Raw genomic sequence first — 24044 nt, forward strand, 5'->3', positions numbered from 1 at the left:
CATTGCCAATACAAACTTCAATTCGTTTTGGCTTCAACCTGTCTTGCAGTTAAGCGATGTGAGTGTGCTTTTCAGAGAATATACCCGCGATGTCGACCGCAGGTTGACAACCTCCAGTTGGAATGTCCACTTCGATCTGGAAAGTGCTAAATTACCAAGTCAATGATGATAGATAGCGACATCGTCTGGGACGTAGCCACCAAACCTTCCTTCCGCTCAGATCGTCATGTGCCGAGCAAGACCACGAACGCTCGGGAACTTCGGCAACATGGAGAACGGGGAGGATATCTACGGCGCAGAGGAGCTCATTCTTCCAAGCGGACAGCGCGTGCCCGCACGACCGGGGAGATACCGCGTCACCCCTCCGCCAAACTTGAGCGATACTGACGAAGAGCTCTTCATCCTCGAGTACGACTACCCGGAGCTCATCGTGCGAGATGCAGCGTTGAGGACGTTATACAATCTGGAGCAGATGCAAGTGCAATCCCAACTGGGCCAGTGGCAACACGATCACGGCCAAGAAGCTCACGGCGTCGTCTTGTCTCGCTGCGGGTACGCGTTCAGCTTGTCTATCGATTACGGCGCGAGCGGCTACCACCAGCAGTTCGTGCCCGACTTCGCCTTCATCGACGCAGCGTCCTGGTCTCGTTTGTCTGATGACGAGAAGAACGTGACGTATCTTCAGTGTATGCCGGCGGTGATCGTCCAGTTCACGACCGACGTGAACACCATGGGAGACCTGCAGAACAAAGTGACCAAGTTCGTCGAGGCTGGGACCCGGGAAGGCGTGGTCGTGGATATCAGCGGCCAGCGAGTCTGGATCTACAATCGAGGAGAGCAACCACACTTCGAGCCGCTGGCGGCGATCGAGTTCGACTCGTGGCCGGGATTCACGCTCGACTGCGTGGCGATACTGCAGGAACGAGAACAAGAGCGACGTCGACTGGGACTGTAGGGCGAAAGAGAGAGGAAGTGTCTGTAGTGCAGTGCAGTGGTGTAGCTAGGAAAGACAGTAGGTAGGTGAACTGAGAGGTGCTATTCAATAGGATATCGGTCTTGTCAAGCCTCTCTTCACCAGTACAGCAAATGCCGTTCGTCGTTCTCCAGACTGTTATCGTGCGGTGACGCCTCTTGGTGGTCGCGTTCCGTTGGGTCGAACTGCCGGAAACGGATGAGATCACTGTTGTAGCGACGCGCTAAACGCTGAACGGTGACTTCGAGGCTTGAACAGATCCGATGGAGACGCGCTTGAGCTTGCGACGGCGACTGCTTCGCATCGATGACTCGGACACAGCAGCTGCAAGTGCCGCGCTCGATCCCGTCGTCGCCTCATCATCCTCTGGTCAAGTGTTCAACCGCTCCAACCAGTCGCGGGGTTTCGCTGGGCGTCGTCAACAGCCCCAACAGGAGTTCGAGGACGAGGAAGACGACGGCGACGGTGAAGGAGACGCGGACGAAGAGGGCGACGACGAAGAGAGCGGCAATGACGACAACGATGACGGAGGTAGAATGGAGGTGGACGCGACGGGTAGAGCCACCAAAACCTTGAGACCGGGGGAGAAGTGCCCTACTGCCCCCGTGGTCAAGCTCGTCTTCAGTCGAAGCGACCCCCTCGGCCGCAACCCGACCGTGTGCTTCGACTACCCGCCCTCCCTCGGGGTAGTACGGGACTACTCGGGTCTCATCGTCACCACCGTGGACGCGCAGGAGCTTTCGCTGTTCTACCGAACCTCTTGGGAGCGCAACTGCGTCAAGAACGCCTTCGCAGCCGCGGGGTTCTTCCGCACGCGCAAAAAGTGCGCGTGGCACTTGGCGTGGGCCAAACCCGTGCCCAAGACGCAGTTCGAGCGCTTCCGAGGGGACCACGCGCAGGCCTTCAACCACTTCCCCGACCCGTGGGTCATCGGCCGCAAGGACCGACTCATGAAGACGCTCGCCAACTGTCGTCGGCGCTTCGGAGCGAGCTACGACTTCTTCCCCGAGGGCTTCTCCCTGCCCGACCAACTCGACGCGTTCCGTCGCGCGCTGGAGCGTAACGAAACCTTCATCGCAGGAACTTTCCCCAGTTCGGTGAGCTCCTATAGAGACGACGCTGGGCGACGGAAGTCGGCTACGCTCGGCCCTCTCTGGATCATGAAGCCGCCAGCGTCCGCCTGTGGCCGCGGCATCCGCGTACTCACCCACCGAGACGCCTGTAAGCTGTGTGAAGACGCTCGGAAAGTCTCCAAAAAATCCAAAAGCGGGAAGAAGGTCAAGGCCCGGATAGTGCAGAAGTACGTGACTGATCCACTGTTGCTCGGCCCCAACGGAGGAGAAAGCTACAAGTTCGACCTGCGGCTGTACGTTGTCGTCACCAGCTTGGACCCGCTCCGCATTTACCTGTTCAAGGAGGGCATCACGCGCTTCTGCACGGCGGCGTACTCGCTCAAGAACCCCAAGAACCGCTTCGCCCACTTGACCAACTACTCGATCAACAAGAGCAGCGATGGGTTCGTGGAGAACGCGGACGCGCAGCGAGCAGACGCAGGCAGCAAGTGGAGTCTCTCGGCGCTCATACGCCGACTGCAGGAGCAGCAGCTGCTGGACGACCCCGAGACGCTCATGCGCCAAATCCGAGCCATCATCTGCAAGACCATCATCGCTGCCGAGGCGCATCTCACGCCACTGCTCCACCAATTCGCCGGGCAATGCTCTTGTTACGAACTCTTCGGTTTCGACCTGATGCTCGACTCCAAGTTGCGGCCGTGGCTCATTGAAGTGAACGTGTCTCCGTCACTTATGGGCGGGTCGCCACTTGACCGGCGCATCAAAGGCTTGCTACTGAGCGATACCTTCCACTTGGTAGGGCTGCAAGTGCCGATGACTAGCGTACCCCGCGAGAATATGCCGACCGAGATCCATCTAGCGCGCGAAGGTTCGGCTTCAAACACAGCAGAAGGCGGGCCATCGATCCCTTCATCAGCCTCGTCGGGTAGGCAGTTCCGACGCAGTAAAACGATGCGAGTCACGACGGTAAATCGCCAGCTACATGAAGTCGTGCTGGACCCAGCGGTTGAGCGCTTTGAGACTGCACACTTGGATCTATTCACTGCGAGTGACTGGGACATTGTGCGCTCCATGGACGACGAAATGGATCGGCGCGGCCACTTTGAGCGGATCTTCCCCGCTTCGTCCGCGTCTGCTCAAGCAGCAGTGGAGGAGACCGCAGACTACTCGCGGTTCTTCACCTGCCAGCGATATGCCAACTCACTCTGCGCAAAATGGCTGCAGACTCCACGGTCCATTCGGCAGCGGCTAGTACGACAACACTCAGCGAGCAGCAACCCTCGTCCAGCGCCACCAGTTGCTAGTCGTTCTCGTAAGAGCATCCCGGCGAGTTCCGTGCGATAAAACCACGTACGTACTGTACAACCGTCAAGCCCATATAGAGAGACTTTGAGCGCATTTCAATGTGAATCACTGTTGTCGTCTTCATCGTCTTCGGTTGGATCAGCATCGTCACCCTCGGTCTCATTCAGCTCTCCATCCTTTCCACTTTCACCTCCATCTTCATCGTCTTGATCCTCGTCATCTTCTTCCTCTTCTTCCTCATTATCTGCCTCGGTCATCACAGCAAGCGACGGTCTGGAGGAAAGCCCCTGTACGGCGAACAAGTCTGTCTTCGATCTTCTCGCTTGTATGCTTCCTGCATGTAGAGAAGCCATCGCTGCAGGGGACGCACCGCTGACGCTACCGGCACTATGGCGCTCGATCCTCCCCATTTCAGGCGGTCTCAGCGAAAGCGAGCTTGCCTTCCTGCGAGCAGGACTCACAGCACGGTGCAGTCCGTGCATCACCTCCATCATACTCGCGTTCTCCGTCAACACCAGCGCGTTCTCCACGGACGGGGGCTGAACCGTGCTGAGAATGGCTGCCAACGCGGAGCCCGAAGGTTCCCGTGGGCCCATGACGATCTTTGAGCTCTCGCGCGTTGAGAACATGTTACTTCGTCGCCCATCATGGCCGCGGTTCAGGCGAAGCGCCTCGGGCGGGATCTCCAGTATCCGCGAGTTGTGCTTGACCTTGAGAGTGACGGCCACCTGCGTCATCTTGCGCTGCAACATCTCCAGCAGCTCCGGGGACTGCGTCTCAGTCCAGTAAAGTGAGTGAGTACTTGACCCCGCAGTGTTGGCGCTCGCGTTGGTACCCCCGCTACCGCTCGCGCCTTCATTTTCAGGGAGATCCGAGCCTCCGATGTCAATCTGCAGCGCGTCAAGACATCGCAGCATGATTCCACGCAGCTTGGCGTGCTCGCGATTGCGCAGCTCTCGCAGCTCGTTGTAGGATTTAATGCTCGCGAGCGTCGTCTGAATGCGCGCTTGGACGTCGCGCTCAACCTTCTCGTTAGCCTGGATAATACCCCGCGCGTTGGCGCGGTTGGCCTTCTTCTCCGTGTTCACCGCAGCTAGTTCCTTCTCCAGAGCTGCAACTTCATCTGACAGCGCGAGATTGGCCTTGTATTTGGACAGAAGTTGCTCCTCAGCAGCCGTGAATTGCTGCTCGAACGACGCCAAGTCCTCGAACCCCATCGAGTTTTGCAGCACACGGAAAGCCGACTACAATCCAAGAAGCAGAGAGTAACATGTTAGTGCATGAAGTCGATACAATAAGTAAAGCACCGTTCGTACGCAGTAGTCCAGGAGAGTCTTGGGGTGTCCTGAGACGCTGCCTCGGCGCTCGTTGAGGTACGTCGGTGACTTGTCATTCGGTATCACCGCTGCGTTCGCTTGGAGAGCCAAGAGCGACCTGCTTGAGGTGCCACTCAGACCCAAACCAACCGTAGCATCTCGACGAACCAAGTTGCGCTCCTGCACGGCGCCCATGAGCTTGGCTACGTCCACAACGACTGCGTCTTCAGGCGGGAGATTGAGCCGTTGGGCCTCCAGTTCCACTTCCGCGCGGCGCTCGAGCTCACTCAGCTCCTCGGAGAGTTGGTTGCGCACACTCTTGGATGCGTGGATCCTCTCCTCGTACGACTGATTCGCCTGCGCCACGTCCTCAATGTCTTCCTGCAGTTTGTGCCGCACTTTACGCAACGACAAGAGCTCGCGACGCACGCGGTCCACGTCTTTTTTCACCTCCTGCTGCTGCGTGACGAGCTTCATGAACTCTTCCTCGGCCTTGGACAGTCGATGCTGCATGATGGAGGAACAATGCGCAACGGCGACATCATTCTCGCGTACAGCGTTCACACCTCGGAGCTTCCGTCGAAGACACCCGATCTCCGTATCCAGGTACGCCTTGGTGTTCTCCAACGCCGTGAGATGCTCCTTCATTATCCGGATTTGCGTCATGAACGTTGCGTCACTCTCGAGTAAGTACTCCACGGTGCCTTTCACAGCTGTCTGAGGGGCGCTTGCTCCTCCGGCTGTAGACGCGACTGATCGTTTAGACTGCGCTCGACTCTTCTTGAGCTCGTCAAAGGTTGACCCCAACGCTGCAGGTACAGCACTGCGACTTCGCTGACGTACTTCAATCACATGGGATGTAGTCAATTCCGACGCTGCCCTGTGTTTGCCAACGTTGAATTGTCCTGGAGCTCCGGAGGACTCTAAGAGAGCGCAGCACTTCGTCGAACCGAACAGTGCCAAGCGATTAGCAGCTGAAGACTTCAACACTGGCTTGGACGTGGTCAGCACCGTGTTCGTACTGTAGCTTCGGCTCAGTCCTATCAACGTCGCGGCGTTTGTCTTCTTGGCTGCGCTCAAATCACCGCCACCATTTCCACTGAAATCCTCCACAGTATCCAACCGAGACGCGCTGCTGCTTCCTCGTCGAAGTGAAGTGGAGCTGTGCCCTGCCAATCCGTCTAAAATACTGCGCGAGGCGGAGTTCTGTCTCCACGGCATCGTTTGGGACTCGGGTAGCTGCAGCGGATCTGAACCGGATCGAGGTGGCAGTCTCTTCCTTCGATGGATCGACTTCTCAGCGATATGCACCACGTACTGGTTCGGATTGTCGGGCTGCGCCTCCACGCGCTCGATCACTCCAGTCTGCTGCATCAGCTCGAGCGAGTGGCGGTTGCCCAGCAGGAACTCGCGTCGCTTGCCCAGGTGCGAGTCCAGTAGCGCGTTGTACTCTGGGATCCCATCGCTCGGCAGGAAGCGCGTGGAGAACTGGCGCGCGGACGCAGATCTCTGCTCCCGCTGTTGATTATCCATTGTCAGCAGTCTTGTACCTCACGCAGCCATACCCCAACACCCGACGCAATGCACGCGCAACTCGCAACTCACAGCGCGCGACAAGCAAAACCAAAAATACACAATAAGCTCGAAAATAGGCCGTCTATTTCGTTCATCTAGGGGAGCTGGTCGCCCACGCAAAGCTGACCCACTCAGAAACTTACGTGTACAGCACGTCGAGCGAGCCCGTAGCTCCGTCTTCATGCATCGACTCACCCGTCGGCTGGAAGAACAGCGGACGCTCCAGTTCCCCGAGCACCGACGAGGAGGACGCAACCAGCGGCAAGAAGCTGCGCATCACATCAGCGGGAGTTGATGACACGTCCCGCAGACTCACGTACACCCGAGCTCGACGCTTGCGCAGCTCACCCTACCAAAGAGCACACAACCACCGTCAGTCAGCACGTTCTACATCGTTCTACCCCCACCAAACTACCAAAACCTACGTCGGTGAGCAGAGCCGCTGGAATCCCGGTCACGAACTGCGGCACCTCAAGCGGCCGCACGGGCGTGACCGTCTTCATCTCGTCCGTGACAGCTGACGACGCAAGCATCCTGAGCTTGTCTGCGTCCGAGAACTGGTCCGCGTAGATGGTGGACAGCTGCGAGTCGAGACACACCACGTCCTCCGCTTCAACATGCTGCTTCAGCGACTTGATCCACGCCCACGAGGCCGCCACGGGCACATCCTGGCCCACCAGCACCACCAGCGTGTTGTCCTGCTCCTTGAGCCCCTTCTTGGCCAGAATCACACCGGCGGAGGGCGTCGCCTGCAAATTGCAGGGGTGCTGCGGAAATAGACGAAAGTTAGTACTAATTAAGGGCGAGCGACCTACATTTTAGGACCAAACGTAAACTCACAATTAGCTGGTCCGTGGTCACCAGCGTGCCTACTGAAACCCAGTCCCGCGTCAACTGCTGCACGAGCTGCTGCGCTGGCCCCGGCATGGCCACCACGAGCGTCTTGACGCGCACTTGGTCTTGGTCTTGGAGCAGTCGGCGCACGGCGCGGGACCACTGTACACAAAAGAGGTAAACTTTACGGGTTTTGTTGACATGGAACAGGTAAAGTTTTTTGTTTTTTACGCGGAAGATGGCCTTGCTGGGCGCGACATCCGGCGCGTCTGAGAGCGAGACGTCGCACGCGCGCGAGCTGCACTCAGCAGAAGGAGGAGGGGATGAGTGGGGTAGTAGAGAGGGAGAGGCTGCGGCACTGAGACGCACCTGAACTCGCCTTCCTCAGCGAAGCGGAGTGCGAGCGCCATGATTGATATACGAAAATGGTGTACGGAATGGATACGGCGTATAAAGTATGTTGTTGAAATGTTACAAAAAGTTACATTTTGCACACACTTTCGAAAATGTGGTGTCCCGAAATAAGTGATGTGTCGGAAAGATCGCGCGATTTGCAGGACGGATTCATCATCTGTGGTTTATTGATCGAAGATGGACGGAGGTTTCCCAGATTCAGATTTCCCCCCAGAAACCTGAAGTTTTATTACAGGTTATCTACAGGTTTTTCGAAACCCTGCCGAATCGGATGAAAGTAATATATGCGACCGACATAAATTACCTGACCAGGTATAATGCGCGTGGAAAACCTGGAAGAATCATGTGTGCGGAACTTGAGCAAAAGTGGAACTGACGGCGCTCGGCTTGTGTCGGAAGAGCTCTAGCCAATCAGTCTTCAGCAGTAGAGTCCGGGTTTCGTGCAGGTATCAATACCTGGAATACTCATGTGTGCGCTACTTGAGCAAAAGCCAGAGCGATGAGCGTCGCCTTCCGTCGGCATGGCGAGAACCAGCAAGTGAAGTCATCACTCAAGTATGGCTCCATCACGTAACTCCAGGTGTTGTCCAGATGTCATCCATGTAGTGTCCATGTATTGAGTTTAGCCTCAAAATGCACTATGCCTCCGTCATCTTCTTGCGACTAGCAACGATTCGTCTTCAGGATTGCTTCCAGCATTGCCCAGCGTAGCTTGTGATACCCGTCGGCGTTACATCACTTGGAGCGTCGTCGCTAACACAGGTCCAGAAGAAGCGACACACGAAAACACCGCAGCTATCACTGTCGGACCGAAGAGGCTCGGTCACCTCTACAGTCGTGTAGCTCGCAATAGTCGCATTTGCAGCAATAAGCTCACTCGCGATCTTCTTCAACCTCTGCTTATTGCGCTTGCCATTCTTGCTGTCGTACGTCTTCACTTGTTTGGCATCTCGGTCGACAACGAGACATCCCCAGTGAGTGCCCCCGAAATTGACGGGCAGCAGCACAAATGCATACGTCGAAACACCTGCAATGATGTCCTCCAGTGCGTTGGATGAAAGCAGGCCCTTGCGACTTCGTTTCTGCTGTGTAGCCTCACCATGCCCTTGCGGCGTGGCCGTAATCGTCACATTGTTCTTGTAGCTAGCCAGCACCACAGCAAATGCCTTCATCGCGTCATCATTTAGCCAGGCCGAGTCGCGGAAGCAATACAGATCCGAGTACGTCAGGTCGAATCCGAAGCCACGCAGTTCATTGTACGGCCAGTTCTCCAATAGCTCGGTAAATGCACCGGCACACGGAGAGGGAGGGGCATGAGCAGCTCTTACCTCGCGGTGAAGCCACGAGCAACAAATTACATGTAGCTTGTAGGTTCCACAACCACTTCATCGACTCCACTCGGTCACGCGTGAACTGACCGACCTTAGCAATAGCCACCACGTAACAATTGTGGAGAAGCGCAATTCCCGGAAAAGAGTTATGACAGTGGATGAGACAAGTGACGGATCTGGACCTCGGCACAAATCCGGAAGAGTGACAGTTAAAGGACGCAGATCCAACGGGTGGATCTGGATCTACACTTCCCAGATCCAAGCCTCGGATGGATCTGGATCTAGACTCGGGTGGATCCAGGATCCAAGATCCAACGTGGATCTGGATCTGCACTGGATCCAGACTGAGATGGATCTGGATCTGGACTCAGGTGGATCCAGGATGCAAGATCCAAGGTCCAACGTGGTTCTGGATCTGCAGCCAGGCGTAATCAGGAAGTTGTGGACACGACTCGACGGGCAAGCAGCTGACACGCAATGAAGATAAATGGAGTCCATAGAGTCGGTAGGCACAGATGGGATGATAGGATCCACATGGTGATAGGACTTTGAGATAGGAACGGACTTAAGCATAAATCAGACCAGAATTTGCCTTGTACAACGCAAGCGCTTCCTCCCTCGCCTGGAAACAGGAACGACATTGGCCCTACACGGCGTAGAGAGGTTAGCGGTAGCAGATCTAGTGTTGGTTGTAAGACTGGAGTAATATATTGGCCAGATCCAAGACCTTCCTAGTGAACTACCTGCAAGTGCAGATCCAAGATCCACCGGAGTTATCTGTTTGGCCGGTGCGTCCCTCTCGTCTCAACTGTCAACGACACCGTCATTGGAGGCGGCAAACACGACCAAGGAAGACCTGCGAAGGCAACGTAAAGGACAACAACCTCGAAAGGCGACAACCCGGCCGGATCCAGATCCAGGCCGCTGGATCCAAGTACAAGACCACTGGATTTGGAATACTACCGCGAGCAGAGTGAAGATTTCCGCGCTGCTCCACCCACATCCCCGCGTCTCGCCCAGACTGTTCTGTTTTCAAGGCTCGGACACTTCAGCAGACACCAGAGGAGCAGATCCAGCCCTACCGACGGGTACACATGGTGACCAGTTCAGCACACAGATCACGGATCATCGGGGGACCCCCTCCGTAAGTCGGTGTTCGGGCGCAGTTGGTAAGTTGGATTGGCAATCTCGCAGATTTTGCTGATCCCGCTACGCCACACAATCGCCGCCTGCAGCGGCTTCGCCCTCACTGTCTAGCTCGATCTGTTCGTTCTTCGCAAGGCCGCCGAGAAGTTGCTCCAGCGCGCTGTCAACTACAGACTCGAGTAGACGAAACCGGACTGTGTCTGGGACGAATTTAGCGTCGACGCGCCTCTCAATGGGTTTGCCTTGCCCCTGAGACTTCACTTGCAACGTAGCCAGGAAGGACCCTACCTCACGAACACCGGGTTTAACATCGTGAAGTGTAGCCACCACTTCACACAATCTTTTTCGCGTAATAAAGTCCGTAGGTTTGTGCCATTGTTGTACTCCTTCAAAGCTTTTTTGCCTTTTCCTTCTGCGCTGCACGGTCGAGAGGGGGGGGGGGGCGGCCTTGTCATCTGACATTGCCTGACAGTCGAACGCTTAGCCCGCGTGAACAATCTTCATTATCGGCAGCTTGGGTTGTCGAATCTTCATCTGAGAGAGCACATCTTCTTCGTACACGCCGTACTTCTTGGACTTTCGAATCGTTTCGTGCAACCACTTGATCACATGAAAGTGACACAGTAGCACGCGAGCCTCTGGTAACTTCTTGCGGATGATATCAATCTCACGCATGCCCTTGTCAACGATGACAATCCGCACGAAGCGCCAATGTTCATTCGCCCGCTTGAAGTGGTCCATGCACTTAGCCATGTGCTAGTCGCTGTTCGTCTCGATCAGTGAGTACTGCACGGGCTGCCCGTGTGGAAAAGCGCGAGAACAAGATTTGTTCTCTGAGAAAGGCGGCATAACCGATCGACCAAAAATCAAGGGGATCGACGATCGAGAGAAGGGAGACCTGACCAAGACTGGGATTGCGGAGATCGAGGAGGTTCGACGAGCGATCGAGGCACCGGGATGATACTCGCACGTAGGCGGGGCGTGGAACCAGGTAGATCACAGCTGATCGACACATGGAGAGTGGTGATGCCTCGTCCCACACCGATCCAAGGGGCGCGGTGCGAAGGGCGCATGTCGAAAGCGAAGGACGTCATGCACGAGGGCAAGATCAACGAGCGACATCGTAGGGTGGGACGGCTGAAGACCGAAGTAGACTGATAGCGATCGAGAACTGTGGATCGTCGATCGCTGATCGCCGATCGCCGATCAGCCAAGATGGGGAGCACATGGGGGCGAAGCCAGGACAAGAATCCAGTTGTAGGATGGTAGGTGAGATGGTAGTGGTAGAGAGACACCAGCTAAACATGAATCAAAGCAGAATTTGCACCGAAGAGCACAAGTCCCCTCAAGTCGTCAAGTCCCAGGAACTACATTAGCCTCGGCAAGCATCGACACTTTGGACAGTGAGCTAGTGGTACGGTTAAGACTGGATTAATACATTGACCAGCTTGACCTACTCTAGCGATCTATTTCTTGTGTGCGAACCCTCGATCGACCGGGTACTGCTTGGCCGGCGATCGTTTCTCCTCTCGATCAATCTCGATCCCGCTATAGGAAGCGGTAAGCAACTCAGGAAAGGAAGGAACACACCAGGAAAGGCAACTACAGACCGTGGATCGACTCCAGGCCGACCGATCGGAGCGAACGACCCTCGATCGGAGCGTATACTCGGACGCAGAGCGAAGATTCCCGCGCTGCTCCACAAACTATCCCCGCGTCACGCCAAGACATTCGATCTTCACCAAGTGCTGCATCTTCGGAGCCCCGAGAGAGCAGATCCAGCCCGCCGACGGGTACACAAGGTGAGAACAAGTTCAGCCGATCACGGATCGTTGGGGGACCCCCTCCGTTAGTCGGTGTCTGGGCGCTGGTGGGAAGCTCGATCAGGCCTTAACCAGATTTTGGCCGATCCCGCTACACCACATCCGTTCCCGTATTGATCCATCGCAACCATCGTGAGAAGCTGGTAGTTATATCTACTCAGAACAAAGACACAACCTGATCAAAACCTGGTAACACGTAGCCAAAACCTGCAAACATAATACAGAGACTCACTGGTTGGTCTGATGCGTGCAGTCCATTTGAATCACTTCTGGGAATCTGTCCAGCATAGCGCGCATATGACCGCTCGTGAAGGATATCACGCCAGTCTCGCCGTGCGCGTTCTCATGCGCCGAGGACACGTTCAGTGGCGACTCCAAGTTGAAATTCACGATCATCTCCGCCACTGCGTCGTCGTCAGATAGCTCAATTCCTAGTCATCAATGTCAATAAAGTCAGTTTCACAGACAACTCATGTTCTCACAACAATAACTTGCCTTTCTTGTGCATCCGCGCAACCAGGTTTCGAACGTCGTCCATTGTGACGCGGTGGTTGGAGTTCTCACGAATGTAGTTGTAGATGCTTGAAGTCCCAGCGTCGGCGTCGACTAGCAGCTCAATGCACGGCATCAGAGCAGAGCCTGCGGGAACCTGGCGAATACCTGGATAAGACCTGTAGATACCGTCGGAAATGGGGTGGTTATGGCTGTAGACTTCGCGCTTCATGGCGGTGCCCCACGTTCCATCTCGGCGCATGACGACTTGAGCTAGCATCTGAAACGGACAGTCCGTGCGGCGGAGCTTGTGCGACGTCCTCTTCCCACTCGACCTCTCACGCTCCTTCCAGCCGTGTGTGCAGATGTACTTGCGCTGATACGGCTCCCATCTGTCGGGCACGAGCGGAATCTCCGAGTCTGGAAACCCTTGGAAGCGAACCTGCTTACGCAAGTCTGCGTTGCGGCGAGCGACGTTAACCACCTCCGCGATGACGATCTTCTGTCGCGTCGCCTCCATGTACTCCTACATGCTGACGTCGATCAGGGGCCACGAGTCGTGCTGAGCCTTGAACGCTGGAACCACGACAGGTCGTCGCTGCCGCTCTCCGCGATGCTGCCCTTGAGGCGGCTGCAACGATGCATTGCGAGTCATGCTATCTATGTTGTTGCTGCGGTTGCTGCTGCATTTTGGCTTGCTGAATTTGGAGTTCACGATTACCATTTTGCGTAGCGAAGGCATCAGAACAGAGGAACCAGAAGGAGGCACCAGAACAGAGGAACCAGAAGGAGGCACCAGAACTGAGGAACCAGAGCGAGGGACCAGAACTGAGGGAGAACTGAGGAACCAGAACTGAGGGACCAGAACGGAGGAACCAGAACTGAGGAACCAGAACAGAACTACTTTTTTTCAGCATGAGGGCCAAACTGCATGGCCCGTGAGTCGCAGGCATCTTGCAGCGCCTGTGATCGCTGCGACCTGGTGCGCGCGCTGGCCACCTTCCTGCGCGCCTCCTCCTCCTGCCGCTCTCGCTTGGCCATCTGCGCCTTGATATGGGCCATCTTGGCTGTGACCTGTTGTGGCGGCGCAGAAGATTAACGACGGTAGACCATTGTAGCTGCTCTTTCCGTGTAATTTCGCTGGGTTTGATCTCCAATCGGCAAAATGTCCATTGCTCCAACCAGCATTTGACTTGCCTGCTGAAGCGACGGATTACAGTTGTAAGAACTATTTTGCCGGTCAATGCTCTCGAATTTCAGCATTACGAAGCGAAAATCTGACAATCGCTTTCGTGTGTTTTTGTTTGGCAGGTCCATTGGCACAAGCGATCGATACGGCGGCCAGTTTTTGCTTGGGCATCCAAACCACCAAAGCTCCCACGCCACACTCAACGGAACCCTTGGGAATGTGAAGCCGACTATCGCACGATGTTGCCACCAGTTTGAAGCCCGGTTCACGGAGGAAGTTAGCTCACAATCAAGTTCAGCGACACGTTCGTCGGCATCAAGCTCTGCTTGCGTTTCTCGAACAGCAGAGTGGCTGCTGCTACTTCCCCTCCCTTCACTAATATTATTTGCGCAATTTGATGCCACTGTCGAAATTGCTGCCTGCTGCGGATTATTACTCTACATTGCAGTCGACTACAACTCGGACCGCGTTGTCGTGCCCAATGACCATGACCTGCGACTCAGGATCAGGTATGAGTATCACGATGCACCGTCTGCGGGGCATCCGGGCCGTGAGAAGACATACCTTCTTCTCACGCGGGACTTCTACTAGCCCACCAGTATAAATGGGTGCGCAAGTACGTCCGTGCTTGCGAGGTTCGTCAACGTGTGAAGCCTGCGCCCTTCGCGCAGGCTCCCTTGCAGTCACTGCCGACTCCGTCGGAGTGTTGGCAGTCCTTGTCTTTGGACTTCGTGTTCGGTCTTCCCCCGGACAGCCAGGGGGAACACGGGCGTTGTGGTCTTTGTTGACCGCTTCAGCAAGATGTACCATCTTGCTGCGGTACCCGCTGAAGTGACTGCGAAACAGACGGCGCGTCTGTTCGTTGACATCGTGTTCAAACACCATGGCATGCCGATCGACATTGTGTCGGATCGAGACCCGCGCTTCACTGCACACCTTTGGCAAGAAGTGTTTACACTTCTTGGGAGTCAACTTTCGATGTCCACTGCGGACCATCCACAGACGGACGGGCAGACCGAGCGCGTGAACCGCGTGCTCGTAGACGTGCTTAAGAGCTACGCTCACTCGTTCCAACACTGGAGCGAGTGCCTGTCGATGGCAGAGTTCGCCATCAACAACTCGATGCATGCCTCGACCGGGCATACACCGTTCTACGTGAATGCCATCAGGCACACACGCCTCCCGAGTTTACTCGGGATGGTGGCTCCTTCCTTAAGTGGGGGGGGTCTACGACTGCAACGCAGCAGCCGCAGAATGCCGCTGACACTTGCACAGTGTCAGCCGCGACTACGCGCAAAAAGATCAAGAAGCACGCGTCTGTGCAGGGCACAGACGACGACAAGAGCAAAAACAACAACAAGAAGAAGAACGGGTCTGTACAGGGCACAGACACCGCGAAGATGAACGCAGAGGCCGGGCCTACTGCTGAAAACGAGCTGAACCAGTTCAGCTCGGATGCAATCAACAACCCCAGGTTGACCATACCCGGGGCGTGTTCCCACCACCGCCGCCTCCGATCCGCGACGCCCGCGGTTCAACACGCTGGATTGTTGAGCATATTGTGAACCATAGTATCCCGAAAACGAACCGGCAGCCGGTTCGTTATCGTATTCGTTGGAGAGGGTTTCCGCCCCACCAAGATACATGGGAGCCACGGGACGTCCTGCTGCAGGACGTTCCGGAAATGGTGAGGGAGTACGAAGCTCACCACGCACTGCCGACGCGTAGGTAGTGCGAGCGCTGTAGTCACCTGCAGCGCTCGAAGTCCCACGATCGTCGCATTCCTCACGTGCCAGGAACTCGGCACGGAGATCTTTGAGACTCGCAGGTACACGAATCGTCGTGTACCCGTTTAGGTCGCGGTCGCTCAAGCGCGCCGCACCCGGAAGACACAACGTGCACTGTTGGCCTTCGGGCACAGCGCATGGAATACTAGCGTCCACAGAGGATCTGTGGAGCTGCTCCAGCCGCCCGCGCGTCGAGAATGTCTCGAAGCGTTCACGGGCATGCTTAAGCCGCTCGCGGTAAGCAGCCGGTTTCTTGTTGAAGTTCTCAACAAAAGCATTCCAACTTTGACAAAGTGCCTGCCACTCAGGCACTTTGCTGCGAGAAGAGGTCTTCTTGCTGGAGAAGTACAGGAGCTCGTGGAAGAACCCGATGTAATAATCGCGCCTTTGATTCGTTGACGAATCAAAGTGCTGCTCCTCCGCCACAGCATCGTCGTGGATGCCGCTGCATACGTACAGCGGGATTTCATTTGGAGGCACGGTGTTGCCCACACGATCTGCGATCTCTGACGCAGACGGCATCCACGGATCGCGCGCTGCTCAGGCAGCGCGCGGAAAGCTTGAAGACGCCACTTCACGCGGGGAGCCTAAAGCCCCAGCAGCAGAGAGCGGAGTGTCGCTCTCGCCGCGCGAACGCTTCGAACTCGAAGCGTCCGAGTCGTCTCCTTCACGAGGGCGTCTCGACCCGGCATGCGGGTCGAGACTATCGCTGTCGATAGACTCCTTGCGCTTGCTTGAAGAGGCCTCGCCCTCTTCCATCTCGACGTCGCCGTCCCCGTAGTCAACGGCGTCGTTGACTACAGATGAGCCTTCGAGGACAATCTCCAGCTGGGATATCCCCGCTGCAGCCTTGGCAGCAAGAGCGTCACGCTTTGCTTTGTGACGCTCGCGGTACTCGGGGATAGAGAGAGTCTCTATCCCGGCGGAGGTATTCCCCTCTGCTTCAGCGGCGGTCTTCTTCGGCGAGCTCATTGCGGAATGAGCTCGAGTTTTCTTTCCTCCCAACGTGAAGAATTGACGAATGGTCAATTTCCTGATTGACGTGCCGTGACTCGGCGCGTCTAACCTTGAGGGGGGATGGTGTAACAGGGTTACACGCACAAGTGGCTACAGTCACTTGTAACTCTAACAGACACGACGTCTGTTAGAGGTTCCAAAGACTTTCTCGTCCTTGGTGTTGACACACCAAAGGCTACATACATTTACGATCACCGCGACGGGTGGTTCATAATACCGAAATTGTATTACTCAGTAATACAATACATTGAATTATCCTAACCTCTGCGTGTGCGGGGTCTCCATTCTCTTGACGTGCCACGCCGGTGCCCATGCGTACGGCGAAGGCACACGAGAGCAGCTCGCGATAGTTGATGTCAAACTCGTTGCATGCGTCGGCGTTAACCCCAGCAGCTCAGAAATCTAGGACAAAACTAGGACCAATTTTGGACGCCCCCGCTTGGCAAGGATACGCATTGAGAGCCTGAATCCTGGCTGCCACAGGCGAAGACACATAAACCAACCTAGAAACGTGCGTTATACCTGGGTATGACTTAGCTGTGTTTTCATGCATTCAAAGGAATATTGATGTTTTGTTATGCAGTTTGCTGGTGGTTCGTCCTAGATTCAAGGACAAATTGGCGTAACTCTTCATTGCAGCTCATTGCAGCTCTCTCAAACGCAGCGATCGCCTGCGTTCCTTGATCTCCAGGCGAGTACTGCTTGCACGTCGATTCGGGATTTCAATTGAGTGCTGCCGCTTGCGCGATGGCGGCGGAGCTCGGTTGGTGTGCACTTGAGTTGAGATCACCTGCTCGGGTCCTTTGCACGGGTCGGGGAGCTCTTTGTCCGAGTGGAACTTCTCGAGGCACGAAGTCTCACCATTCCATCGAGCCACCTGACAAAGAGCTACTTTGCAGTCGCTGCACTGGAAGCGTGTTATGAAGCCTTTTCGAGTGTGACCAACGTTCTCAACATCATGGCTGATCTGGCAACACAAAACGCAACAGTTCTGGGCTTCGCCTTCAATGCGAATCTAAATAAGCATACAAGTGAGTTAGATGCATCTTCCCTCTACGTTATACGGAGCATTAGTACTGGTACTTACGACTTGGTGCTTGAACCGCTTTGACAACCGAAGACGAATCCAGTCAGGATCCGTCTTGAAATGCTCTCGTTTCTGTATGAAAAGCCTGGTAGATCCAGTGGAGCCAGGCCGCCGTTGCTTGGGGCGACTGGAATTGCTGCGTTTTGTTTTGGCCGCGAGCGCTGGCCAAGACTTCGGGCGGCATCTCGACAAAAAGAAGCGAAGCTGGGGAGACTTTGCTTGTACTATTGATACGCGGTGTACGTTGAACACTGGCGCTCGTCGTATAGGTAAGCAGAAGCCTAAATCAAAACGGAAATTTAGCACTTCGCAATTAGTTCAGGAGGTCGTACTTCCGTACCTTGAAAAGCCTGTCAGATTGATGCGCGTTGTAGAACAAAGTCATAATTATGCGTAACCAAATAGCTGCCATTGGTGGGAGACTGCAATAACGCGACTACACATTCGTCAAGTGCCGGGAATAAACATCGATGCCACCTTTAATTCTGTTCCAGAACCCCACAAGTGAAGGTAGAATGTGCTTCGCAGGTGGTAGCGGGCGGCAGAGATCATCAATAATTCTAACGAGGGCTCTCCAAAGTTGCAGGTTCTGCGATAGAGTGTTGAAATCAACGCAGTGGCCAAATCCCCCTGGGAAAAGCAAGGAATTGCAACATTCTCCTCGTATACCCACTTCAAGTGAGCGTCCCGAATAACGGTAAGAGCAGCGCGGTACGTGGTCGTCACATCCACACCAACCCGTACGTGAACAACACGAATAATTTCTGTTTGCGATGCATAGATCAGGAAGCCGTCTTCCACGCCACCGCAAACTATGTTGTGGAGGATTTGGCTTCTGTGACTTGGGTCAGGAATCATTTGCTTAAAAAGCGACCCGAAACCACTTGCTTGCAGCTCCACAGTGGCAAATATACCACAACCCTGCGCCAATAGCAGTTCACTCTGCTTCGTACGCTCTGTTACCCGAGTCTTGTACTCCAAGACCGCGCTGAATCTCCCACTCAATAACGCCAATGCCGTCCGGAGAGAAAGCTGCAAAATGCATTTCGCGTCTACAACAGTCCAAACATGCAGTTAGCTCAATGCACAACTAATTATGTATAAATTTACTTACAAACACAACAAGCCGTACGCCCTTTTCCCCTCGATCGTGAATGGTGAGTGGTTCACGAAAAATGCTTCAACGTGCTCCTCAATGTTAGATTCGTTGTGTGTCCCAGTTTCCATCGCTGTAGAGGAGCTTGGTGCCATAAACCAACACGATAGAAGAGCGCTAGCCCACGAGTCTGTATCTGTGCTGTTACTAGAAACCGAGTCGGCAAGGAGACGATCCATTAGCGCGCCCTTGTTGCCCGTCACCGGAAGCTGCTTTGGCCGACAAAGCGTCTTAAGCTCGTCGCACGTCTTCGACTGCAATTCACCACGCGTCAAAACAACCGGTTCAACTGGTTCTTCCACCGGTCTAATGTAATCAGTTGAGAGAGTCATCAACACTGTCTGGACGTCTGGATCAGACACTGGATCTCGCATTCTGATTGTTTCAGGTGCTGATTTAGCAATTAGCCGAAATAATTTCTCTGCAACAGAGCCAGTAACTCGAAATTTGCGCAGGAGGAACCAGTCCGGCGTCCGTCAATTGTTGTACTCGTTCCTCAAAGTCAGCAAACAAAATATTATCAGGCTGCTGGTCCAGTAGCCTTTGGGGCTGTAAATATACGTCCAGCAGCCCGGCCCAAATTCACGATCTGTTGTGTAGCAGAGTGCAACGCTTGCAAGACCAGATCTAAATGCAAGCGCATAAGCCTTTGATGCTGTGTGGCTGTCAGAGCGAGCTAGTTTTTGTGTTGCACAATAGACCGACAGCCCATATCGTATGTGAATGGAAAGCGTCCAGTGCGCTTGTGTGTCCCGACAACTTTGCCCCCAACGCTGTGGATTTGTTCATTCACGGCGGCGGACTGGTACCCTCTATCTAGAGCGTGTATTATCCCTGGAAGTTGGATTCGGCTCTCCGTTGATGCACCAGACAGAGAACGCTGCAAAAATTTCACGATATCCAGCGTAGACTCTCCTCGAGATGCCACATGACCTCCAAGAAATAGACCGGTTGTCAACGAGACAATTCCATGCTGAACAGGGCCAAACCTAAACAAATAAATCCATTTATGAGCTCCTCAACAGATTTTTAACTTGGCATCACCATGACTCACCCCTTCTTTGGATTCCGAACATGTGATAAACCAAGCTCATCAACTTCTTGTGAACGTAGTCGAATCAAGTCATCATCCAGGGAAGCAATTGAAATACGCTCCACGAAGCCGATTTCCGAACACAAACGGCGAAGTAAAATTAGTTGCATGAGCAGTGTCCCGATCGGGACTCAGTAAAGCACTCCAGTCGTCGGATCTGCAGCTACGCTGATTGGGAGCCTCCAATGCATGTAAAATTGCCATATACCGTGACTGGGGCATTGCCGTCCACACCGGAGGGTACAGGTCTCTGTTGGCACTATCGTAAAAGGAAGTAGGGGTTGCGGAGTAGAAGCACAACCAGAGTTCCACCTCGAAAAACATCAGCAAATTGTCATTGGTCACGAACGCCGGCTGGCTCAGGCTGGCGTTAACAAAGTCCTTCATAGCGGTCAATAGAGAGTCATCAAGCCATGTCTGGAGTAGGTCGGTCACTGTGACTTGTGCTCGGGATGACGAACAAGCACCAAATTTGCGTCGAAGAAGACGGCTGGTTACAGTGTCGGCTTCAGCCCAGGCCTTGTTCAGCAGAAGTTCTTCAACATCGTTCACGCGCAATTTCACTTCAACATCCTCCACATAACTCCATGATCCTGTCGGTGCTTCAAGTTCCTCAGGACATGTCCGGTCGGACGCAATTCGCGACGTGACGGAGGGAGCCTGGGAGAGATCGATACTGCTTGCGGCTTAGAGCACGCGAATTGTAGGCGTCGGTGACGAGGGCGCGGGCTTTGACGATCTTGTCAGCTGGAATCGAAACTGTACCAGCGATGGTGTTGAATACCAGCCCAGGACCTTCTGGGATGTTGCCCAGGGTGTGAATTTGTCGTCGTTGATTGCGTCCGGGCCCAGGATGAGGGGCATGGCTGATCGAAGTGACTGCTCCACGTCTGTGCAGTTTGAGCCGATGTCTGCAGCAATGCAGACGTGGTCATCGACCCAGTGATAGTTGAAAAGCCCGTTTGGGTAATACGCATTTGAGGTTGTGCCGTGGATGTGGGCGATCGCATCGCCGATGACTCCGTAGAATCCCGGTGATCCTGTCCAGCCGAAACAGGCCGAGAGGTCGATGACGAGGGCGTCGTCTTCGGGGATCATCCCGGCAAAGAAGTGAGCTGAATGGCTGTGCGTGCCAAGGTTACGGAAGGTGGCTGCCACATCCCCTAGTAGAATTTTGATGCTGCGCCCGGGAAAACGTTTTTTCTGGGCGAGAATCTCCTGAGCGATGGCTGCGCAGTGCTTGTACTCGGTGGTGAGCACTGACTCGGCGTCGGTGCGATCGTTGACGGACGCCCCCTCTGGGAAGGATAGGTTGTGGATGATCCGGCCAGCTACGTCGGGGTCACCGTTGCCCTTGTCGACCACCCCGAAGGTACTCAAGAACAGCTCGGGCCAGAATTGGGCGACGGCATGGTCTACGACGATGCAACGGCCGAGGTCCTGCTCCTTCCGGATGTTCTTGCGGAGGACATTAAGCCTCTCGGTGTCGGACGGGTGGTTTCGTGGAGGGCTGGTTTGGCGGGGCATTGGTGACGTTAGAGTCACAGTAATCCCTTCCTGCACAATGGCAGCAGGGTATGTAGTTTGGGGTACGTTCTGCAGCTTTGCTGAATGAAGGTAGGAACGATATCCTTATTGGGACGGTAGTTGGACGCCGTCTGCCCGTGTAGCAGCTAGATTAGGGTGGGAAGTGAGCACTGGGTGCGGCGCACGTATTCAGATACTGCACTCTGTAGTGGTTTGTGTAGCTGGAACTGCTGGCGGCCGCCGGCCCATTCCGCCGTTGGGAAGTCCCTGTTCGGTAGTAATAGGTGGACTGCGCTGAACGCCGTCGCCACGGCCTTGTCCCGTATACTTGCCCCTATATTGGCCCTCCTCCGTCCCCGGGACAGGAGTTGCTGCACTTGGAGTGCGCTAGGTGGGGCACGGAGCCGTTAAGATATACAAGAAAACGGGCGACCCGCAGACTGTGCTGTTGCTGTAGCTGCGCTAGGAGGTAGCCTAGCGGATGTGGTTGCGGCAATGCGCACGCCATGATGGAATGCGTGCGTGGCCTGATGATTGCGCGGTTCGAGTGAGGCCGCATTGGACGTTGGGTTGGGCGCAGGGTATCGAGATAGCGGATCGACCGTTATGTGTTGTTGGCCAGGGTTGACGGTGAGGTTGGATACGATCTGAGGCATCGCGGTTTCATGGTGCGTTCTAGAAGGTGAGGTATCTTTGGTTTGACTACCGGTATGGTGAGTCGGCCTATGTAGGTGCACGGTGGTGCCACTGTGTGGTGGGTTTAGTACGTTACGTGGGTGCGTAAGCAGATCTACGGGCTCAGAAGTAGAGGGGATAAAAATGCGGCGTTTGTATTAGCGGCAGTGGTATCAAGTGTTGGGGTCCGAAGCGCTTGTGAGCCGGTAGCGCCTCGGTACCCTCAGTTGTGGCGAGGGCCGTGATGACCGCGGCGGGTGGTGCCGTACTGCCTGGTAATGTACGATACTAGGTCTCTGGGCAGAGGGCCATCCCACGTGTGCGTGCGGAATGAGTACGCGCAGCCGTCTCGGGTGCCTCCGGTGCACATGCCGCCGCCGAAGAAGCGCAGGCATGGCTCCGTACCGTCTGAACGACGAGGCACCAGGGCTCGGATGTTGACCAGCATAGCCTGGGGGTGGCTGTTTTGCGCGCGCCGTGGTTGCCCGACCTGTGGAGGCGCGCGCATTGGAGCAGATTGAGATTGGGCTGTGACTGTGAGACTCTGCAGCGCGAGCAGCCATTCGACCGACCTCTACTCGATTGCCTCGGTGTCGGCGCAGAAATCCCTCCACCATGTTGGCGAGTCTTCCGACAGGTGAGCGACAGCGCGACCGAGATAGACGTTCGCATACTGCAGCGTACGTGTCACGCGTTCCGAGGTGTTAGCCGGGTCGCCCCTCTGATTGTCGAAGACAAATCGACGGAGTTGATCCAGCAGGCGATTCATGTGCGGGTACCAGTGAGTTGCACCGAAGGAGCTGAGCCCGCTGAGTGCGAGTAGAATATCGTCGTAAGTTGTGCACTCGGCGAGCTGTGGCGGTTGAGCTGCTGAACTAAAGTCCAGCGAGATGTTGGTGTTGTTCGAACTGCGCTTGAGCCTCTCGTCGTCTGACAGAGGGCGGAAGTGGGAAAGGGACAGGCCTTGAGAACCAATGTGCACGCCGTAGAGACCAGACGTGGTAGCGATACTCGAGTCGAAAGGGATGCTGGCGAGGCGGCGAATCCACAGGAGCGTGTCGGTAGGGGGAGGGTGAACGCACCGTCGGAGCGAGACAGGTTTGCGATACTTCTATAGGCGGCAAGGATGTGCGTGACGTGCGGTACAAACTCGCTGCGGCTCCGCTGATTGAGCAACGGGAAGCTAGTCGATCGCAGCTCGCGCAACTGCGCCGGTGGTAATTCATTCATGTGGAGCGCAGGGACCGTCCTAGAGACGGTGCGAGTCCCGTCAACCATGATTGGCTGTAGCTCTGGGCGGGCCGGCGGCGCCAGAGTCATAGTCGGGTTGGCTTCGGCAGCGTCCAGCCGCCTGCTCATGTCAATGACCAGGGCGCTGAGAGAGTCTACTTGAGCTGCAAGACGATCCATGGCGTTGTCACCCGCGGCTCCGCCTGGGAATCCACTGGCGGCGGCCCCACTGGCTGCATGCGGGCCCGAAAGAAATGAGGCTAAGTCAAAGTTGTCGTTGGTGTCGATCTCGCGAGACCCCGAGAGAGCTGTCTGTGCACTGGCCCGTCCTTCCGCCGGCGGCGCAGACGACCCAAATGGCGACGGCCCAGCTGATGGTGACCGCGCAGCATGGTCGTCGGAATCGCCCGGTGAAGGTGGACTGTCGAGGTAGATGATTGAAAGCCTTTTGTGTTGGTGCTTGGAGAAGGGACCGGGCTGCGCCACTGGGGCAGCGCCGGCCGCGCCAGAGTCCGCGGCGCACTTCGAACCCCCTCGCTGGCCTGCCTGCACATCTCGGGCAAATTTCGCAGCTCGAGCGGCGGTGCCCAGTTTTTGCTTGCCAGCCGCTTTCGCCCGTGGCGCGGTAGCCGATGTAGGCGAAGGTGATGGCGACGCCAGCAGATCGTCGAGACCGCAAGGTGCCGGTCGCGCGAATTTCTTCTTCCGCTCCACCGAGCGTGCGACACCCTCTGCTTTCCGCTTCTGAATTCTGCGGCTCGCGCGAGGAGTGGTCGAAGTCGAGGACGGGGTCGGCCGAGTGCCACCCGCCTCAGCGGGCTCTGATCCCGGTGGTGGTGAAGCTGGAGCCGGTGTTTCCGTCACGACCGTAGCCGGGCCGGTGCTCGTGGCCCGGGATGGGGATGGATGAGCGGACGATGTTCCCAGCAGGTGCGTGGGTGACCGGGGGGGGGGGGGGACATCGGCACTAGGTCGAGGCTGGAGCTGGAGGGGGGGGGGAA

General features: G+C 55.7%; 13 protein-coding genes across 13 annotated transcripts; 2 read left to right on the forward strand and 11 right to left on the reverse strand.

Moving 5' to 3' along the window:
- Nucleotides 1-268: 268 nt before the first annotated feature.
- Nucleotides 269-955, forward strand: PHYSODRAFT_526295 (hypothetical protein; the record flags this gene model as incomplete). The annotated part of the gene is made up of 1 exon (XM_009537839.1): nt 269-955. One exon carries the CDS (start codon nt 269-271, stop codon nt 953-955), a length of 687 nt encoding a protein of 228 aa, XP_009536134.1.
- A 554-nt stretch (nt 956-1509) lies between these two features.
- On the forward strand, nt 1510-3390 carry PHYSODRAFT_319022 (hypothetical protein; the record flags this gene model as incomplete). The annotated part of the gene is made up of 3 exons (XM_009537840.1): nt 1510-2220; nt 2272-2868; nt 2980-3390. 3 exons carry the CDS (start codon nt 1510-1512, stop codon nt 3388-3390), a joined length of 1719 nt encoding a protein of 572 aa, XP_009536135.1.
- Nucleotides 3391-3762: 372 nt separating this feature from the next.
- On the reverse strand, nt 3763-6200 carry PHYSODRAFT_526680 (hypothetical protein; the record flags this gene model as incomplete). Its single annotated transcript, XM_009537841.1, has 6 exons — nt 3763-3846; nt 3897-4595; nt 4659-4685; nt 4836-5394; nt 5608-5809; nt 5858-6200. The coding sequence occupies 6 exons, from the start codon at nt 6198-6200 to the stop codon at nt 3763-3765; spliced, it is 1914 nt and encodes a 637-aa protein (XP_009536136.1).
- A 181-nt stretch (nt 6201-6381) lies between these two features.
- PHYSODRAFT_527443 (hypothetical protein) lies at nt 6382-7486 on the reverse strand (the record flags this gene model as incomplete). The annotated part of the gene is made up of 5 exons (XM_009537842.1): nt 6382-6591; nt 6668-7009; nt 7083-7238; nt 7308-7374; nt 7446-7486. The coding sequence occupies 5 exons, from the start codon at nt 7484-7486 to the stop codon at nt 6382-6384; spliced, it is 816 nt and encodes a 271-aa protein (XP_009536137.1).
- Nucleotides 7487-8170: 684 nt separating this feature from the next.
- Nucleotides 8171-8662, reverse strand: PHYSODRAFT_339849 (hypothetical protein; the record flags this gene model as incomplete). The annotated part of the gene is made up of 1 exon (XM_009537843.1): nt 8171-8662. The coding sequence occupies one exon, from the start codon at nt 8660-8662 to the stop codon at nt 8171-8173; it is 492 nt and encodes a 163-aa protein (XP_009536138.1).
- Nucleotides 8663-10543: 1881 nt separating this feature from the next.
- PHYSODRAFT_452438 (hypothetical protein) lies at nt 10544-10708 on the reverse strand (the record flags this gene model as incomplete). Its single annotated transcript, XM_009537844.1, has 1 exon — nt 10544-10708. A coding segment is annotated over one exon (165 nt), but the record flags the coding sequence as incomplete, so codon positions are not given.
- Nucleotides 10709-12018: 1310 nt separating this feature from the next.
- Nucleotides 12019-12802, reverse strand: PHYSODRAFT_526160 (hypothetical protein; the record flags this gene model as incomplete). The annotated part of the gene is made up of 2 exons (XM_009537845.1): nt 12019-12213; nt 12308-12802. The coding sequence occupies 2 exons, from the start codon at nt 12800-12802 to the stop codon at nt 12019-12021; spliced, it is 690 nt and encodes a 229-aa protein (XP_009536140.1).
- Nucleotides 12803-13355: 553 nt separating this feature from the next.
- Nucleotides 13356-13713, reverse strand: PHYSODRAFT_453555 (hypothetical protein; the record flags this gene model as incomplete). The annotated part of the gene is made up of 2 exons (XM_009537846.1): nt 13356-13433; nt 13549-13713. Coding segments are annotated over 2 exons (243 nt in total), but the record flags the coding sequence as incomplete, so codon positions are not given.
- Nucleotides 13714-15175: 1462 nt separating this feature from the next.
- On the reverse strand, nt 15176-16230 carry PHYSODRAFT_339853 (hypothetical protein; the record flags this gene model as incomplete). The annotated part of the gene is made up of 3 exons (XM_009537847.1): nt 15176-15185; nt 15272-15764; nt 15837-16230. 3 exons carry the CDS (start codon nt 16228-16230, stop codon nt 15176-15178), a joined length of 897 nt encoding a protein of 298 aa, XP_009536142.1.
- Nucleotides 16231-16915: 685 nt separating this feature from the next.
- Nucleotides 16916-17774, reverse strand: PHYSODRAFT_319024 (hypothetical protein; the record flags this gene model as incomplete). Its single annotated transcript, XM_009537848.1, has 4 exons — nt 16916-17290; nt 17363-17434; nt 17491-17586; nt 17703-17774. The coding sequence occupies 4 exons, from the start codon at nt 17772-17774 to the stop codon at nt 16916-16918; spliced, it is 615 nt and encodes a 204-aa protein (XP_009536143.1).
- Nucleotides 17775-17798: 24 nt separating this feature from the next.
- On the reverse strand, nt 17799-18589 carry PHYSODRAFT_319025 (hypothetical protein; the record flags this gene model as incomplete). The annotated part of the gene is made up of 3 exons (XM_009537849.1): nt 17799-17951; nt 18017-18362; nt 18477-18589. The coding sequence occupies 3 exons, from the start codon at nt 18587-18589 to the stop codon at nt 17799-17801; spliced, it is 612 nt and encodes a 203-aa protein (XP_009536144.1).
- Nucleotides 18590-19194: 605 nt separating this feature from the next.
- PHYSODRAFT_526062 (hypothetical protein) lies at nt 19195-19509 on the reverse strand (the record flags this gene model as incomplete). Its single annotated transcript, XM_009537850.1, has 1 exon — nt 19195-19509. A coding segment is annotated over one exon (315 nt), but the record flags the coding sequence as incomplete, so codon positions are not given.
- Nucleotides 19510-22387: 2878 nt separating this feature from the next.
- Nucleotides 22388-22840, reverse strand: PHYSODRAFT_526875 (hypothetical protein; the record flags this gene model as incomplete). Its single annotated transcript, XM_009537851.1, has 1 exon — nt 22388-22840. A coding segment is annotated over one exon (453 nt), but the record flags the coding sequence as incomplete, so codon positions are not given.
- Between the last annotated feature and the right edge of the window lie 1204 nt (nt 22841-24044).

This window comes from Phytophthora sojae (genome assembly GCF_000149755.1).
Source record: "Phytophthora sojae unplaced genomic scaffold PHYSOscaffold_11, whole genome shotgun sequence".
Classification (NCBI taxonomy): Eukaryota; Oomycota; class Peronosporomycetes; order Peronosporales; family Peronosporaceae; genus Phytophthora; species Phytophthora sojae.